General features: G+C 33.1%; 1 protein-coding gene across 1 annotated transcript in view; it reads right to left on the minus strand.

Moving 5' to 3' along the window:
• CDH7 (cadherin 7) overlaps positions 1–20,708 on the minus strand; it is a 129,305-nt gene that overhangs the window by 14,950 nt on the left and 93,647 nt on the right. The window contains exons 8-11 of the mRNA XM_012748391.3: positions 10,936–11,072; positions 9,887–10,008; positions 9,112–9,229; positions 5,960–6,211 (exon numbers count right to left, since the gene is read on the minus strand). Coding sequence (XP_012603845.1) covers positions 5,960–6,211; positions 9,112–9,229; positions 9,887–10,008; positions 10,936–11,072 — 629 coding nt within the window. The remainder of the gene's footprint in view (positions 1–5,959; positions 6,212–9,111; positions 9,230–9,886; positions 10,009–10,935; positions 11,073–20,708) is intronic.

A 20,708-nucleotide genomic window follows, 5' to 3' on the forward strand; every position in this document is an offset into this window, starting at 1 on the left:
GCAGCAGACAAATCATCTCTAAGGGATGCCCTAAGGCACAACTAGGTGGGGCTCTTAGGAACAGCACCTAACCTTGGCTCAGAAGCCAAGGAAGTGAGTCTTGCATACAAAGGGAATAAACCACTTGTGGATCCCAGGAAGAGGTATTCCAGACAGAAGGAGCAAGTCAGGTTACAAAAAGTAAGACAAAGCAGAATGAGTCTGAGAAAAAGCAACTCATGCAATTTGGCTAAAGTACACCTGGTAAGAGAAATAAGGTTGAACTGGGAGGGAGCAGTCTGTTGATGAACTGTCTGTGATTTTAGTCCTTAGACAATGAGGAGTCATGAAAATATTATTTTAAGCTGGGGTTGTCACATCCGGTTTGATTTTAAAAAGCTTGCCTTGCAGTTCTGATGGATTGACTTTGATAGAGAATAGGACAGTTGCCATAATTGAGGAGGGAAAAGATGGACGCTGGACAAAATCAGGTTCAAAAACAGGGAGATAAATGAATTTATTCTAGAACCAAAAAGTAAAATTAAAATACTTGGGACTGAGGCAGGAGGATTGCTTGAGGTCAAGAGTTCAAGACCAGCCTGAGCAAGAGCAAGACCCTATCTCTACAAAAAATACAAAAATTAGCCAGGCATGGCGGTGCATACCTGTAGTCCCAGCTACTCTGGAGGCTGAGGCAAGAGGATCATTTGAGCCCAGGAGTTTGAGGTTGCAGTGAGGTATGATGACGCCGCTGCACTCTAATCAGTATGTCAGAGCAAGACCCTTTCTCAAAAAAAAAAAAAAGGTACTTAGGGACTACTTAACTATGGGGGGGTGGAACAGAGAAGAAGGAAGGCTGATTCCACTTAAAAACAACAACAACAACAACAACAACAACAACAACAACAAAAAACATGTAGGTAGAAATTAAATCAGGAAAAGAGGCAGGAATGTAGGACAATTGTTCAGGATTTGATATTTCTGTTGAGATTTCTATTTCTAGCTCTCCAGTAGAACAAGGAACCAAAGTTTTGGAAATCATTCATAAAGGAGACAATTCTTTACATTTTTCAAGGCAGGGAAAAGTTTTACTATAACTAAAATGGATCTTATCTTTCCCAAAACAAGTATCACAAAATTTTTTTCCTTTAAATGTAAGAGTTAGAAAGATTTCACTTTTGTCTCAATTAAGATAGAGAAAAACTTTCCTAAGTACTTAGAACTTTTCTAAATGTTTTATGTACAAAGACAATTTGTGTAATTTTATTTTGGTTATACTGAAATATAACCTCAAATTTAACATACACAATTCTACATGTATTCTCTTGAGGCTGAAAGTAATTGGAAGATACTATAAATTAAACATAGAATTAACCAAAGAAATCATAAAGCTGCTATGTGAAACAGATCAAAGATACTACTGCCTCTAATTTGGCAGTGCCAGACTGCAATACCCACAGACCTATAGACAATTCCTCCAAACACACAGGTTGTTCATATTGGAAAACACATATGGAAAAATACCCTATAAAGAACATTCAGAAGGCAGCCTTGCCTTTATTTGGGTTCTAAGTCTGACACTCATTCACCTCAGAACTTTGTGCCTATTTCCTTTAAGTTGTAGTTTTCTTATATAAAAAGTGGGTATAATAATAATTGCGTAGGGAACTTATGAGAATTAGGTAATGTTTGTGAAGCACTTAAGCTAATGTCTAGCACATAGTATGAGCTTATGAAATGTAATTTTTTTATTGTGTCATGCTTGTTTGAGAGAGGAATTCATGTGCTACCATAAATTAGCCAACTGTAGTCTACCCATTGTTATCTCAGCACTGCTATGTCAAATATGTTCTATCATTATAGATTATGATGGGGATCTATTTTTTTACACAGTGCTACCATTTTTTTCTCAGTAATTGTATATATATATATATATATATATATATATATATATATATATTTCAGTCATGTTCACTATTACTTACAAAACCAGGAAAGTATTTTTCTTGTGGAACAAACTCATGAGCCACAGTAACTGGAAGCCAAATATAGTTTAGCACTTGGTACTAAAAGGTACACTTGATCAGGGAAGAAAAGTGAAAAAACCCATCACAGCTAAACGTCAAACTCACCATCCCATACACACTCACTGGAAAAGCTTGAGTCTCATGTAGTGAACAGTGAGTTTCTACAAACACCTTATTTAACCTGAGTTTATGAAACTGGGCCAGTCTAATCCGAATTGTGTCAGAAGAGGAAAGAGCTGGAAAGAATGCTACAGAACCTCAAAGTCCAATTAGGAAAAAAACAAAACTTAATATAGTAAATTTAGTGGCAGCTTTAGTGTGCAGAAAATAGCTTCTTTGTGTAGAGGAACAGAAAGAATCTAGCTATAATATCCTCAGAATACATGCATAACATTTAATATTGAAATCATAGTTTAAAACAAAGTTGAAATTCTTTATTTTTGAAAAATACATTAGAGTAATAGTTTAATGTGTCAGTCATTCATAGTATTTTTCTCTTTAAAAAGTGCTTTTAGCCTGGTGGAAAAATAACTATATATCAACAGATATGAATTTAACTACGATAAAAATGCATAATTAAATTGGTATTGGTGTCAGTGATGGGTCATAATTTTTATTCAAGCTTTAGGAATGCTAGAGCATCTTGCCATATATTGATGAAAGTTTTCTGCATGAAAAATAATTAAGGCACCTAACTGATTACCATGAAATTTGAATATGGCAATAATGTCTCTTATTCAAGCTGTACTTGGTGTAAATAAAGGAAACTTCGTGTTCTAATATTTAAATCATCTGTTTCATTCAGAGAATTCAGATGTAGATAAAATAGAGAGAGTAGTAAAAACAAGAGTGAGAATTAGAGAGAAATCCGAAAATAGTCCATCATAAAGTTAGGAGAATACAGATAAAAAGGAAGACTGACAAATCCAACTTCAGATAACATGAATTTCAAACATGTAACATGATGACATGAATTTCAGGGCTATATGGAAGTAACAATTTTTATATTTTCAAGTTATGTTTCCTTTGTAGTTTAATCCAAAAATAGTGACTGTGAACAAAGACACCTAGAATCTTATCCCATCATAGCCACTAACTTGTCTAGTAATATAAACCCCTGCAAATCCTTGAGCCAACTGTACCTCAATCTCCCCCTCTGTAGGATGTAGTGGTTTGGGTTAGAACTGATTTCTGGGATGCCTTCCAGGATTAAACTTCTGGGAACATTCCGTGCATTACCTCCCGTCATGTTACGGGTAGCTTTAACTTGTCCACATCATTGGAACACAAATGTAGCATGTAGTGAAGTACACTTTTTTTTTTAAGTCTAAAGCCCAAGTGTTTCATCCTTAATTGAACTTGATTCTCAAGTTCTTCTTCTCCATTCCCACCTCCTCCCCTTCCTATTTTCTAGCAATATTCATTCAGAAGTCTGAAAGGGTTTGAGTTACCAATCCTGAGATCTAATGTCTGGGGGAAAGATTCACACTACTTTTTGAAGTGGTTGTAAAGAATGAGTCATTTGTGCACTAGAAATCAAGTTCCACGTCAGGCTGTGTACACCACCTGCACGCCCTGTGAATACTTCAATCTGGCTGTCCTCAGCACTTATTGTGTGAAAATCCAGAGCCGATAATGGTGGTGACAGAATCAGAAGAGTATAAAAATTCCTGATTATCTGCTTGTAAAAACTTAGGAAACAAGACACAGAGACCACACTTTTGAGCTAAAATGCTAGCATTTGAAGATATTGATTCTTATGTAGTCACTACAGAAATGAAGACTCCAAGCAGATGCCTGTGGCTCCAAACTGTATTCCAGTGCAATAGGCTCTGGATTGACTTCCGTTTTTGGAGATTTGCAGCAAGCAACTTTTAAAAAATAAATAAAATACAGGGCATGACAAGCTAATCTTTAGACACGGAAGAGGCATACCAAATCTGGTCTCTACTTAATAGTTCAAATTTAATAGAAAAAGTAGTCATACTTACTTAAATTTTGACAAAATCTCTCAAACCATTATAGACACAAACACACACACACACACACACACTCACCTGCACACACTCACCTCTACATAGTATATCCAAGAATGAAATCTAATAAAATTCTGTTTAATTTACTTTCAGAAAGAACTAGTTAATGATTCTTTAACTAATTAGAATGGTCAAGGAACCTAAGTTGCAAGATATCCCCAAGTCACAGGTGAAAGTATTTACTAAAAATAAAGTAAGCTTCATCAGACAGACACCCTTTAAAAAGGCAAAAGTCAATTCACTATTGAGGATAATGAAAATTTGGGTAATACAATTTTATCTTATCTCTTTAAAATACAACATCATCTAAGGTGTGTGTAATAAACTGGTCAGGTTAAGTTTAAATAGTCTTGCACACACCATCTACCTATGCTTTCATTATTTTTTCTAACTGTGATTTTAAGCTAATGAATAAGGATTTAAATATGAAGGGAATTTTTTTATCTTCTTGTGTAGGTTATTCTGCTACTATAAACCAAATATGCAGTTTACTAATGCTTCTTTATTATTATGTTTTGGAATCCAGTAGACCAATAAAATGTTAGCAATGGTTCTGCCCTTTTCAAACTTTATTCTAGTCCCTAATCAAGCATCAGCTGAGAATTATTTGCCGTTTCTAGTGAATTCCTGAAAGTTTCTGCACCTATATGAAGTTCTATTGAAAAAAGGAGTTTAATTATTTGCTTCTAGATTGATTTGCTTAGCTAAAGTTATTGAAGGTAATAATTTCCACTTTTATTAGACTATTTACAATGTATTGCTTACTAGGTCCTAGCTTAGAATTTTTGCTTCTTCAATAACACTTAAAATTTATTAAATATTCACTATATGGTAGGTACTCTTCTTTACATGAATTACATGAATTATTTCTTTACACAAAAGTAGGCACTGCTGTTTACATGAATTATCTCATTTAATTACCACAACAAACATATGAGGCTAGTTCTGTTATTTTCCCCTTTTAGGGTAAGAAGGTATCTATTGAGGAATTAACATTCCCCTCATGCAGAACTAATGTATGTTGGTGGCAGAAATAAAACCTGGATTTACCTAACTCCACCAATCTAGTTTTTAAACATTATAAAATGCTAATAGCCATTGTAAGTGCTGCTGTTATAAAAGAAAATATGCTATAAATGGGTTTAGCAATTCTATTAGATTCCAAGAAAACACAGTATAGTCTCAGGTGAAATATTAAGAACTTGTTGTCCTTGTTAGAGGAAGTTACACTGTGAAAAAAAAATGTTGCTTTAGGAATAAACCCATTACCCAATGTCCTCGTTGGATGTCTCCCACTTTTAAAAAGGATATGCTGTATAATCTCTTACAAAACTGCAATTCTAATATGAGATATAAATATAATTTAACCAAATAATAAATTAATCATTGAAAGTACAATTAAATATGTTTAGGGAATTATAACATTTGCATTGATGAAATTGCAATCTTTTAAAATGTGCAAATAATTTAAGCCACCATAAGTATTTTCTCAAAAAGGTAGAATATAAAGCCATAATTTTCTAAAGTAAGCACATTATCAAAAAAATATGGAAAATGTTTTCTCTAGTCTACTGCATCTCCTCTGTAGAGTATTCTAAAACTAAGAGCTGGGATAAGTTAAATTTTAAAAAATTGAAAAATATAAATTTTAAGCACAATCTATAATATTTATCTGCAGTGCTATTTTGAAAAGGAAATTGATATATATATTTTTTTTTTCTGATTTATACTTTAAATATACCACTGGAAAGTATGGCCAACAATTGTGTTACTTAGTGAGCAAAACACCACCCAGTGGAATATTTACACTTTCTCCAAAAGGTACTACAAAGAAATAGAGAAGGAAATAGGAAAATTGTAATACATTGTTATTGTTTTGACTGCTCTTAATGAGCAAGCCCTGGAAATATTACCTACCCAATAATGTCAAGACACAGGCGAGTATTGCTATCAGGGCTCCCGTACTGAGGCCAGCAGGTAAGACATAGGCCTCTGCATTGCAGGTCTGGGCTATGCCGTCGGCATCACAGTCACAGACACGGATAGTGAGGGTGTTGGTGCTGCTAAGTGAAGGGGATCCACTGTCCACAATGAAAACCGGCAGATAGTAAACTGATTGCTCTTGTCTCCTGAATCCATTTCTTCTGGTTAGTATTGAGGCGGTGTTGTCTAGGACAAAGAAAGCAAACATGTAACACAAGATTTCTGATGGAATCTGTCTCTCCAAACTTTAGTTAAGTCACTCTGTTTACTTTGATTCTTTAATTAGGGAAAGCTCTGGAGTTGCAGATCTTTTTTATTCAATAATTCCCTTTGAGTTCCTTTGGACAGAGAGATATATTCCCTGTGTAATATATTTTTAAGATATTTATGTTATTCTACACAGTTATAGCTAAAGTAGTAGTTATAAAGCAAAACCAAATATGGAAATGTTTATGAATCACTTATCGCATTAAGTGCAACTTTGTAAAAGCTACCCTAATAATTAAAAATTAAACAATAAACATAAATACTTCAAACTACATACTTATAGAAAGGATGGTAAAAATTAACAGGTTAAATATTTTTGAGGCATCATCATATAGCACAGATAAAATTTTCAATCATTTCTTTGACAAGTTTCAAGCTTAATATTGAAGCAAGTAAAATAAACCACTTTAGCCTTATTTAAATTGAGTACATATAAAAGGACATTCAAAAAAAATTACTATAATGTTTTAAAAAATTCTATATTAGTATTTATAGTTACTGCATGCATATAAACATTTTGTCAGTGATAAAACAGGTCATTTGTGCTTAATTTATATTCAGTATTCTATATCATCTAAACAATTATAGTAATTATAAATTTTTAAAAATGATGAATAAGTCTCTACCATATATTAATAACTGTGGTATTAGAAATAGATTTTTTAACTGTTAGCAATTTTTTCAACTAACTTGTCTTAATTAACCAATTAGAGAATTTATGGGATTCTTAAAATTTATAGCTATTAATGAAAATATAAAAGAAATGAAGGAAGATCAGGACCATAGTTTCATTCAGTGTGCTTATGTGTATATATTCCTAACCATCAAAAAAGATACTTATCCAATGATGACATGAAAGAATTAACAATACTGCAATGAAAGAGCAAGCTGAAATCTATTCCGTCTCAAATAGCATAAAATAGCAAGCTCACATCAGACTGCAGAAAATATATTACATGCAATTATAGATGAGAAAGTATAATAATAAAACTGACTTTTGGATTCCATCTGGTAGGCTTTTATAGAAACAAATATTTTATTTTAAAATTACGAATTTGAGAAGCTACTCACTGTAAAGGCAAGCATGGACTTTTTGAAAAGTATTGTCTTGAGTATGTCCCTACAATCTTAATAACGCCCAGATCTATGCCTTTGCCTCCTACCAACTCAGATGTTATATGTGTCTATGATTTGATACAAAAAGTTTTACAAAGTTGTTGATTTGTAATCTAACCTCACAATAACACACACACACACACACACACACACACACACACACACACACACACACACAGTGAATTGAGGAGCACAAGCTAAAATGCCCAGGATGTGATTAAAAAAAAAAAAGAAAAAAAACCTACACTCAGAAAATATATCATAAAATTCATCATGTTCTATATTTTCCCCCTAAGAAGGCAGGAAATACAAGAACTGACTTTCTCCCTATTTGTATGTTTTCCTGCAGGGTACAGGCAGGAGGGGACTCTGGGTTGGACATAGACAAATTTTCAGTTGTGTGGCAGTGTGGATGTCCTATCAATACAGACCTTTTCACATACATGCTGTACAGCAATCATGGTGGTGTTGGATGATGACACATAGGGGCTATATTTAGATTCTCCTTGTGAAGGTAATAAATTCCCCTCTCTGTGTCTGCTCGGCTTGAATCCAAGTTCTGAAAGCCATCCCTTCCAACTATGATTAAGTCAGAGTCTGGGGTTACCCACATAGAGAATTTGCTTCCTTTTATATTACTACAGGGACAAGATAGTGTTCCCATTAAGTGAGAATGAGATCAGGAAAAAAATATTATTTTATGATTGAATTTTTGAGGCCAAAGTGGGATTTTGTGCACTAAAGAAGGTGGTGGTCTCGGGCAAAAGTCCTCACAGCATTCATCTTTTGAAAGCAAGTCTTTTTGGACAAGCCAACATTTGACTAGCAAATCTATTTCTATATATTTTCTCTGAAACCAAATTCAGATAAAAAATCTGAGTCAGAAAAAGAATTACATTTTCCACATTGTTATAAATTTCAAATGTTCTTCTGCTAAAATAAGTAGCTTGAATGAAAACACTTTGAAATATATAAAATCAAAATTAGATGATAGATAACAAGTTCTCATGCTTTCTTTAAAAGTTCTTATAATTTTCAATGTATATTATTAAACAAAACCAGAATGTATTTATAGGTATTTGTAAAAATATTTCTATAATGACACTTAGGAAACTGCTAAGAGTATCTACTTTGGCAGCAAGAAAATGTGGTTAGGCATATGGGAGAGTTATTTTTTATTTTATATTTCTTAGCATCAAGAATAGATCATCATTTTATTATTCTTATTTGCATGGGTTACTTTTATGTTTATGTAAAAACAAACAATAATAGATATGATTGTTGAAAATATTGTCAAAGTTGATTTATGTTAAAATGTGTGAAGTCATTTTTTTTAATGTTTCAAGTTTTATCTATGTAGTGTATCATAGTACTTATTTAGGCATTTAGCAGGCCCTCAACATATTAGATTGTTTAGATAATGAGCTTGTTACACAAATAAGGAAGCAAGTATCTGGAACAAAAAAAGAGAGAGAGATTTAACTTTCCCTCCTATTTGGCTTTAGACCTAACATGATTTAAATAGCTGCTTCTTCTTCATGACAGCAAATCCATAGATAAAAATTACTTGAGGGGCTCATTGCCCTTTAATTAATGTCCTTGCTGTTAAGAAAAAATCCATAATCAGTATTCCTGAGGGAGGAAAAAGTACTTGCTTAGAGAGTCTGTACCTGCTGCTTCCACCAGAGACAATAATACCTTACCTTTGTTGTCTTTCAATGAAAAGTTGTGATTATTTGATGCATCCGTTGTTAAGCTGAAGTAAAACTGGTGTCCATTGGATGGCTCATCTTTATCAACTGCACTGATTTTCTGAATGACCTAGGGATGAACAACGAAAAACGTGAAAACCTGTTATTGGAGCGCTATGCTGTTTTCTGCGGCAAGACAGTGCAATCTTTCGTGTCTAATAAATACCATCTTCCTGAATGGGCTGAGGGAAAGGATCAGATGTATTAATATGAACCCAATCTAAAAAAGGGCTATGAAAAACAGATCCTGCCCTTTTCAAAGTTCATGTTTGCATTTATTTTTGTGAACCTGAGAAATAAGCTGGTCCAATTGATTAGACATCCCAGTAAACATCACAAGACAATGAACAATGGATGAACAAACCAAGATTGAACTATGCTTAATTCTTAGAACTTCAAGACATTTAAACCCTGTCTTGTAATGTGAGAAACAGTCCAATCAAGCTTAATATGCTGTATTTCTACTTAAAGGACTCTAAGCCCTTAGCCATTTAACAGGATTTTTACAATGTTTACCTTTTCTTCCCGAGGAATTTTCATCACCCCAATTAAACCAAAATTTGAAAGTTCCTTTAATATTAGTTCATGCTATACATCAAAGTGTTGGCTTTGCTGAAACAAGCTGATTATATTTTATATTAAAGCTGGAAGAATTTCAAAGGCAACTGCTGCTGGATATTTGTAAAGAAATCACAAACTAGAAGCAAGGTGTTTTGAAAACTCTTACCTGCCCTGGCTGGGCATTTTCACAGACAGTGGTCTCATAGTCCATGGCAAATTCAGGGGCATTGTCATTAATGTCAAGTATAGTGATGGCCACGTAGCCTCTTCCTACTTGAGATGGATTCTCTAATAAATAAGAAAATGTCTTATCATTTGCTCTGATAGATAAGCTGTTATTCCACTTCCATTTTAATCCATAAACATATATTAGAAACAATTAGAATCAACCAAAAATGTATGCCTCTCTAAAGCACAATTCTAATAATAAAATCACCAAGCCCCAAAATGTAATCTAGAATCTAATGCTATATTCTTTAAAGGAAGCTACAGATAATCTGATCCAAATATGTATACATATTTATGTATATATATATTTGTGTGTATATATACACATGCATGTATATGTGTATATATGAGTACATATATATGTAGTATTTATATGTGTAATTTTTAGTCCCTGATAAGAAAATTGTTGCAAGAAGAATAAATAGTAAACCATGAATTTCAATATTCTTTGATGCTTGAGCTCATATTTATATGGATGAACATACATTTATATTATAAATAGATATAAAATATTATATATGCATATACATTAAATATATAATATGAACATATGCACATAATTATGCATTTTTTTTCAACAGTTTTCTTATCAGGGATAAGAATATCAGAATATTCAAATATCAGAATATTCAAATCTGGGTATCTTGGTTAGAGATCAATTAACTAATTATTTTAAGCTATTTCACCAACTCCGTATCAGCATAACAAGATATCTGAATTATGACCAGAAGACAACAAGAAGCCCTCTGAAGATAATCCAGGCCCATTATTTTTTAGACATCTATTTTCATTAATTTTGTAAATATTAATATATAAAGCCAGTGACTATAAATATATGTCAAAGTTTAGAAATTTGGGATATTCAAGTTTTTTTTCAATCCAAATAAGCAAATAATGTAATTCAAGCTGAGTTTACAACCTCATAACAACCTGTTTTCCACTCTCACTATCCTCTATCTTAATTCAGTTTGAAACTTCATGACTTACGGCTCTCCATTGCAAGGACTGTGATATTATGTATAGCATTTGTCTCTCGGTCCAAAGATTTGGCAGTTGTAATAACTCCACTGTTGGCATCAATATTGAAGTATCTCTCCAAGTCTGTGTTTCTGTCAATTGAATACCTAATTGAACATTTTTTAAAAAAAGCAACATTTGTGTTGTATTAAAATTTGCTAAAATTATTTTATTAATTGCATAGCTAGTCACACAATCCTGATGACTTCATGATTTGTCATGTTAGTAACATAAATACATGGCTTAGCTGAAATTTTACCCAAATAATAGATGCTTTATAACCTGCATGCCACTAATCTGTTTGCTTTTCTCTCACACAGGACACAATGAACACCATGGTATAGTTATCTTCACAGTGTCTTTGAATATGTCATTATAGCTTATAGCTTCAAATTCATTAGGATTGTTATTGATTATCATTATTATTATTATTTTGACTACTGAAAACCATCTATAATAGATTTTGTAGCCCTGCTATTGTTATAGGCCCTACTAAAATGAAATACATGTTGACATCTTGTTCATTCACATATACTTAGTAACATCTTTTGTTTTGATCATACTAACTGGTTAATAACCCCCTTCCCATTTTTTTGGTATCTCTTACTTGAGGGCCTTGACCAGGGTTCTAAGGATGTGTTTCAAAGTAGAATCTCTAAACTTGCACAAATAGTTCGACATATAAAAGCCTTTTCAAAATATCTGTAATCCAAATATCAGTGAAAAATTACTGCTCCACTTGTATTCTTATTTCATACTATTATTTATCTCCTACAAAATTTATCTTCCTTTCATTAATAATCACCTTCAAATTCCCCACACAGTCTTTCTAGTTGAGTGAAAGAAAAGATATCATTTAAAAATAAATAATTAAGCAAACAAAATAACAAACAGAAATACTAACACACAAGCACTTAGGCATGATAATTAGTAACTGATTCAACTACACTTATGTTCCATCAAACATATTGGCTTCTTCATTATGTTCTCCAATGATCTGTTCCTCTGCCCCAATTCAGTCGTGGATTCTTATAAACATACCCTTGGCTTGTGAGTTCTCATATATGCACTACTGTTGAAAACTACTTTAAGCATTCTATTCTCTGTTCACCACCTCCCACCCCAGCAATGTTTCATCCTGATAAAGATCTACAATCTATTGATGTTAGCAACATCTTCTCAATATCAATTTGCCTTCGTATCCTCACATTTCTCATTATTATCACTTCTATGTTTATGCATATTGCATTGTAATACCTCCAACTTAGTGGCTTAAATAAAACAGTACTCATTTAATATATTTTATATTTTTTAAAACAGGAATTTGGGGGTGCATTTTTAGGGTAGCTTTCACTCATGACCTCTCAGGAGGTTGCAGTCAAATGTTGGCTGTGTCTGCAATCATTCAATGACTTGAATGAGGTTGGAGGATCCAGTTCCAAAGTACCATGTTCATATGGATGCCATGTGTATGGCATGAATGACTAGTTGGTGCTGACAAGTTGGCTGCTATGAGTAACTCTCTCTGAGTGTCCTCATGGTAGGACAGCTTGCTTCCCCCAAAGTGAGTAATTAAAAACTATGTAAGAAGATGAAAGTTGCAACACTTTTATGACCTAGCCTTGGAAACAATGCACCAATAATTCATTATATTCGATTGCTCATGTAGGGCACTATGAGCCTACTTGAAAACTGGACAGCCAAAGCTGGTAGGCTCTTAAAAAAATTACATTACACAGAGGTATGATATGTTATACAGTAGCTTCAATATATTTTATCAATAAAGAATAAACATTGAGTGTGAACTCATTAATGAGTTTTATGAAGCTGTTCATTGTACCATTTCTGAAACTAAGGTCTAAACATAAGAAGAATGCCCACTAAAGAATCTTTCCAATGTTCATTCCTGATTCCGAGTATAAAGCTAGGCTGTCTAAAGTAATGAATTTATACATCCCTTTGAACAATTCTCAAAAGAGATAATTCAGGCCGGGTGCAGTGGCTCACGCCTGTAATCCTAGCACTTTGGGAGGCCGAGACGGGCGGATTGCTCAAGGTCAGGAGTTCAAAACCAGCCTGAGCGAGACCCCGTCTCTACCAAAAATAGAAAGAAATTAATTGGCCAACTAAAAATATATATATACAAAAAATTAGCCGGGCATGGTGGCGCATGACTGTAGTCCCAGCTACTCGGGAGGCTGAGGCAGTAGGATTGCTTGAGCCCAGGAGTGTGAGGTTGCTGTGAGCCAGGCTGACGCCACGGCACTCACTCTAGCCTGGGCAACAAAGTGATACTCTGTCTCAAAAAAAAAAAAATAAAATAAAATAAAAATAAAAATAAAATGCTAAAAAAAAGAGATAATTCACAATTTTAAAATTTTATTTTATTATTAATATTAAAATAACAGGAATATTGATTTTTTGGTGTACTGTTCTATGAATTTTAATGCACATGTGTGAATTACATAACCACTACTGAAATCAGGATATAGAACTGTTCTATCATCACAAAACTTTCTTATGCTATCTCTGCACAGTTACAACCTTCTCCACCACTGAGCCCTGGCAAACACTGATCTGCTAGCCAACACTATAATGACATCTTTTTGTGAATGTCATCTGAAGGGAACCATACAGAGTGTAACCTTCTGAAAATGGACTGACTTTTTTTCACTCATTGTAATAACTGAGATTCATTCTACTTTTGTGCCCATATTTTTAATGCTCAAATGGATATATGACAGCATGTTTACTCATTCATTCATCTATTAAAAGATATTTGGGTTGATTTCAGTTTTGACAAACAGAGTTACTATAAGTATTCATGTGCAAATTTTATTTCAACACATTTTTCTCTTCTCCAGGGTGTGGGATCACTAAAACACATGGTAAATATGTAAGAAACTGCTGAACTATTTTTCAGCATTGCTGCATCACCACCAGAAATATATGAGAGTTCCAGTTACTCTAAAATCTCCTCAGACTTTGCTTTTAATTTGCATCTTCCTAATAGCAAAAGATGATAACCATACTTTCATGTGATTATCTGTCATATTCATATCCTTTTTGGTGAAATATGTGTTTAAGAACATTGTCTATTTTTTAATTTGGTTGTTTGTTTCCATCATGTGAAGTTTTGAGAGCTCACTCCACACAAATTTAATTCAAGGCCTTTGTTGAATGTGTAATTTGAAATACTTTCCTCAATATGTAGCTTATCTTTTCATTTTCTTAAGAGTACCTTTCAACAAGCACATGTTTTTAAACTTGATGAAGCCCAATATATCATTTTTTTTTCTTTTAAGGATTTTCCTATTGTTTAAGAATTTCCTATGTTTAAGAATTTTTTGCCCAACCTTAGATCATGAGTATTTTTCACTACGTTCTTCTTTAAAATATTTATAGTTTTGTGTATGATATTGAGATAAGTGTGCCATTTTAAGTTTTGCAAAAGATGGAAGGTGTAGGTCAGAGTTCATTTTTTTTCATATGATTGCTCAGTTGTTATATCACTTGTTAGAAAGCCCATCCCTTTCCATTAAATTGCCTCTGTACCTTTGTAAAAAGTAAATTTACCATATGTATGTGGTTTCATTTCTAGAGTATTTATTCTATTCTATTGATTTATATGTGTACTACCTCACTTTGTCAAAACCATAGTGTCTTGATTGATGTAGTTTTATAGTAAGTGTTGAAATCTGATAGACTAATTTCTTGAACTTTATGCTTCCTTTTCAGAATTGTTTGGCTATTTTCAATCCATTGTATTTCCATATAAATGTTAGCATCATCTTGTTCTATATCTCTAAAAATAACAGCTGGGATTCTGATTGAGATTTCATTAAATCTATAAACTTATTTGGGAAAAACTGATAGATAATTTTAGTACATTGATTCTTCTAAATCATGAACATAGTACATTTCTCTGCTTGGCATTCCCTGATTGCTTTCATTAGGGTTTTATAATTTTCAACATGCAGGTCCTATACAGGTTTTGTTAGATTTATACCTAAGTATTTTATTTTTTGAAGTTATTGTAAACTGTGTTTCTATATGTGGTTGGTTTCTAATTGTTCCATGTTAATATATAAACCAATAATTGGTTTTCGTTGTATTTGTATTCTGCTTTCTTGGTAAATCATTTATTGTTCGAGGAGTTTTTTATTATTATTATTATTATCATTTCCTTGGGATTTTCTATGTAGACAACAATCGTGTTTTATAAAAACAAGGAGTTTTATTTTTTCCTTTCCAATCTATATGACTTTTATTTCTTTTTCTCGCCTTACTGCACTTCCAATATGATGATGAATATAATTGATGAAATGCATATCTTTTTCTTATTTTTGAACTGGAGAAGAAGAAGCATTTTATCTTGCACCACTGATCATAATATTAGCTATCTTATTTTAAATCTACTTTATCTAAATGAAGAAACTCCATTCTATACCTAGCTTGCTAAGAGTTTTTATCAGAAATAAATGTTACATTAGCCAATACATTTTTCTATATTAATTGATCTGATCATATGATTTTACTTCTTTAGTATCTTAATATGGTAAATTATTAACTAATTTTTAATATTAAACCAACCTTGTGATCCTAGGATAAAGCACACTTTATCATGGTGCATTATTCTTTTATATATTGTTTGATTTAATATTCTAATATATTGTAGAAAATATTGGCATGAGGGTTCTTGATTTAAAGTTTTCTTTTCTTATACTGTATTTACCTGGTTGCAGTAGTAAGGTAAATGCTGAATTTGTAAAAAAGTTGCATTGTGTTCCCTCTCCTGTATTTTCTGGAGAACACTGTATACAATTGATAATTTTTTAATTATTTTATAAAATATGAAAGATAAACCATCTGGACTTGGATATTTCTTTTTCAGAAAGTTTTTAACTACAAATGTAATTCATTTAATAATTATAGAATTATTCATGTTCTCTATTTCATGTTAGGTTGTATTTGCTAATAGCTGTAATCCCCACTTAGATCTCTCTAAATAGCACAGCCTCGTGTACACACACACACACACACACACACACACACACATGGTTATATATGGTTATATATATATGATAATTTATGATTTATTATGATTTTCTTATATCTTCCTTTCATTCATTTATATATTCAGCAATTATTTTTGAGCACCTGCAAGTGACACTCTATTTCAGGAAACACATAAACAAATAATTTTTAAAAATAGCAACCTAAATAATAACTATTTGGAGGGAATTAACAAGTTTCTATGCTAGAGTATCATGAAGGAAGTCAGGGCAAGTGCAGAGAGAGAATGAAATATTAGCTTAAGAAGAGATAGGTGACTTTGGCAAGGCCAAGGAGGAGACAGACCATCTGGAACCATCCTTGTGGTTATTATAATTCTTAATGACAAGGCCTTGGGATCATCCAGTATTAAAGGGGTTACTTATTTTCTATCAGTTCCACTGGATATGCAACAAACTGGAGCTGATATCGGAAGCATTAGCTAGTGTATAAAGTCCCCTGAGAAGAACAGTTCCTTAGCCATGAAAATGATCTCTGAATAGTAACTATTAATACATTAGTCTAAAAACAACTAATTTTATGTTTTCACCATACCTACCCATATACTTTCTTTTTTTTTCATTTTTAGTGGTTGTTATGTTAATATGAGTAGAATTTTGAAATAGAGTACTTCTCACAAAATTGATTTCTGCTACTTTTCAAATTAATCAGTTTTATTGCTAATACTATTTTTCTGGCTGGCTAAGTTTCTTATAAAAACAAGATGTTCACAAATAATTTAGATTTAATATGTAGAAATATTAGGTAGACAGTGAGGGATTCCAGGCCTCCTAGGGACAAAAGTGTGTTTTGTTTCCTTGGTGCAATTGCCTCACCTGGGAAGAAGGATAAAGGTGGGCCTCAGGCCCCCATATTGGTCCTGCCCACCCTAATCCTATCCTCAGCAATTGCCATACCTAGGGGAAAAGGGAACACCCTACAAATCTGTCCATCAGAATTTAGCACACCAATTGCAAAAGAATACAGGGACTCTAGCCCTTGGGCCAAGCCACATAGGTACCCTAGAGACTAGAAATTGAACTAGAACATCCCATATGAGTAGTGAAGACTCAGGTCATGCAACTCTCAACTGTGCAATAAAAGTGGTTCCATGATGATGTCCAAGCCACAGGGAGGTCCTTATCTGGGCACTATGAAATAAGACTGAGACCATAACCAATGTCCCCCCCCCCTTTTTTTGTCCCTTCCTTTTGCTCTTCCTTTGCTGTGACAATGGGTCTGGTCATCATCTGTGGCATATGTATAATGCTTTGTAAACCTGTATCTTGCTCTTGCTCTATAATAATATCTTTCTCTCTTCAGTAAACTTCATTTTCACGCTTGCCTTACTTTGGCATGTCTGGTCATTTTTCAGACATGAGCACACTAAGAACCAACATTTCAGACTGAAACCTGACAGAAATACACATATGTATACAAGCAACTTAAAAAATACACACTGAATTATTCAAACACCACAAATGTGTCCATACTAGTCGCACTACATAATGTAATTTCTGATATTATTTTATCACTTTTTATCTGAGGATATACAATACCAGAATGGCAAAAGAGCCCATGGATAAATATTATCCAAGAATCCTTGAATATAAATGTTAAACATATTTCTATATTTGTTAGAAATGCTGAGAATGATGTGTATTATTTTATATTCACCCATCTTCATAGCTGATCTTATTTGTAATAGTAATATTATGTTTCAACTCATTGACTACTTTTAGCATAGGGACTTTGGCTACAGAAATGAATTTTCTGATTTCATAATTTAGCAGTAGACTCTTAGAGTATAACTAAATAAAATATAAGCAAACTTTGCATAATTTGTTTTTTTTGGCTTATCCAAACCCTGCCATCCCTCAAAGCTCTACTTATGCTGTCATTCCTTCAAATGGAGTCTCATGACTGGTGAACTCGGAGTGATTATTATTTATCTCAGAATTTACCATGTTACATACAGCTGACATTTTCCCCCCTTATATTTCTTAACTTCCATGGGATCTTTTTATTTCATCCAGATTGTAAGTTCCTTGAGGTCAGAGAAAATGTTTAATTTATCTTTGTTTTCCTATCAGCATCTCCCCCTGTGGCTTGCACAAAGCAGGTTCTTAATAAATATATGCTCCGTCATTGATTAGTCTGCCAATGCTTACATGAAAAATGAGTCTGGAATTCTCTAGACAGCTCTTGCAATTTTTACCATCTTGGATGAGAAAAAAGAAGTTTAATAGATAAAGCCTGATATTTAGTATTCAGGGCTAAAATGTACATAAAATAATCAACAATTACTTAAAATAATAGCAAAGCAGAAAGTGTTTGCCCTCTATTACCCACCTTTACTTTACAAACATTTTTTTTATTGTTGCTTCCAATTAAGTAATCTCAAATATCACCTAATTTTTACCTTTGGCTTTGACCTCGGTTTTAGTTTCCCAATGGTAAAAGAGGAAAGCAAAGTATACATCAAATAGTGGTCTAGGTAAGCTATCTGGTTGGTGGACAAAGTATAAAAGAGACATAATACTCAGAATGGTGCTATATTCTGGCCAATCATGGGGCTTGGAAATGAAATACATAAGAACATAATAATAGGGAATTTCAACACTCCACTGACAGATTACAGAGGTCATTAAGGCAGAAAAATCAACACAGAAACATTGAGTTTAAACAGGACTCTAGAACAAATGGATTTAAGAGACATTTACATAACATTCTACTCCAAAACTGCAAAATAGACATTCTTCTCATTAGCACATGAAACTTTTTTCCAAGGTAGATCATATGTTAGGCCACAAAACAGGTCACAGAAAATTTGAAAAAATTGAAATCATACCATGTATCTTCTCAGATCATAGTGGAACAAAACTAGAATCAATTCCAAGAGGAACTCTCAAAACTATAAAAATGCATGAAAATTAAACAGCCTGCTGCTGAATGATCTTTGCAGAAATCTTAAGCGAAAAGAGCAAATCTGGAAGCAAGAGTAAATAAAATAGCATGGTGCTGCTATACAAATAGACAAGTGGACCAATGGAACAAAATAGAAAGCCCATAAGTAAAGTAATTTCCTGCAACCAACTGATCTTGGACAAAGTAGACAAAAGCATACATGGGGGAAAGCACACCCTATTCCAAAAAGGATTCTGGGAAAATTGGATAGTCTCATACAGGAGAATAAACCTGGACCCCTATCTCTCACCATATACCACAATTAGCTAAAGATGGAGTAGAGACTTAAATGTAAGACTTGAAACCATAAAAATATTAGAAGAAAACCTAGGAAAAATTATTCTTGACATTGGCCTAAAAAAAGAATTCATGACTGAGACCCCAAAAATAAATTTAACAAAAACAAAAATGGATAAATAGGTCTTAATTAAACTAAAAACTTATGCACAGCAAAAGATATAATCAACAGAGTAAACAGATAACCTATGTAATGGAAGTAAATATGAAAATATTTACAAGCTATACATCTGATATCCAGAATTCATAAGGAACTCAGACAAATTAGCAATAAAAATAAATAAATAGCCCCACTAAAAAGTAGGCAAAAGCCATTAACAGACATTTTTCAAAAGAAGAGAAATAAATGGCCAGCAAACATGAAAAAATGCTAAACATCACTAATCAGTAGGGAAATGCAAATCAAAACCAGAATGAGACACACATGACCCCTGTCAGAATGACCACTACTAAAAAGTCAAAAAACAATAGATGCTGGCTCCTATATGGTGAAAAGGGAGTGCTTAAACACTGTTGGTGGAAACAGATTAATACAACCTCTATGAAAAATACTATGGAGATTTCTCAAAGAACTAAAAGTAGACCTACCATTCTATCTATTAATAGCAATACCACTACTGAGATCTATCCAATGGAAAAGAAGTCATTTTATATAAAAGACGCCTTCACCCATATGTCTATCATAGCCCAATTCACAATTGTAAAAATATGGAACCTAAGTTTCCACCGACTGATGAGTGGATAAAGAAAATGTAGAATACACACGCGCACACACACACACACACACACATACAAAGTGTAATATTACTCAGCCATCAAAAAGAATGAAATAATGTCTTTTGCAACAAATTGGAAATGGAGGACATTATTCTAAGTGAAGTACCCCAGGAACACAAAGAAAACAAATATTCCATGTTCTCTCTTATAATCAGGAGCTAAGCAATGGTTATGCATGGTCATACAAAGTGACTTAATGGACCTTGGAGATTCAGAAGGGGAAATCCCCTTCAGCCATGTAACAAAAAAAAAAAAAAAAAAAAAAAAGACAGAAAGAAAAGAAAAATGAGTACCTCTAAATCTATTTAAATAAATAAATAAATTTTTCTTGACAATCTTAAGTTTCTTTGGAAAAAAAGAAAAGAAAACGAAAACAAGGTAAAAATACGACACGATGCTGGCCAGCTACTCTTTCACTGATAAAGGCCACAGATATCTCCACCTTTAAAATCAATAGAGTTCAGTCTTTGACTCATTCTATCTCTGTGCTTCAGAGAATAGTCCTGGAGTTCACTTCATCTCTTTCTGACTCAAGACAGTACCCACCTGGGCCTACACTTCCTCCTTCTTCTACAGATTATTCTATAATACTGTTATTTTTCAAATAAAATATTTTAAAAAGTGAAATATTTTCTCTGAAGGCTTCA

The sequence above is a fragment of the Microcebus murinus genome, chromosome 17, assembly GCF_040939455.1.
Source record: "Microcebus murinus isolate Inina chromosome 17, M.murinus_Inina_mat1.0, whole genome shotgun sequence".
NCBI classification, from domain to species: Eukaryota; Metazoa; Chordata; class Mammalia; order Primates; family Cheirogaleidae; genus Microcebus; species Microcebus murinus.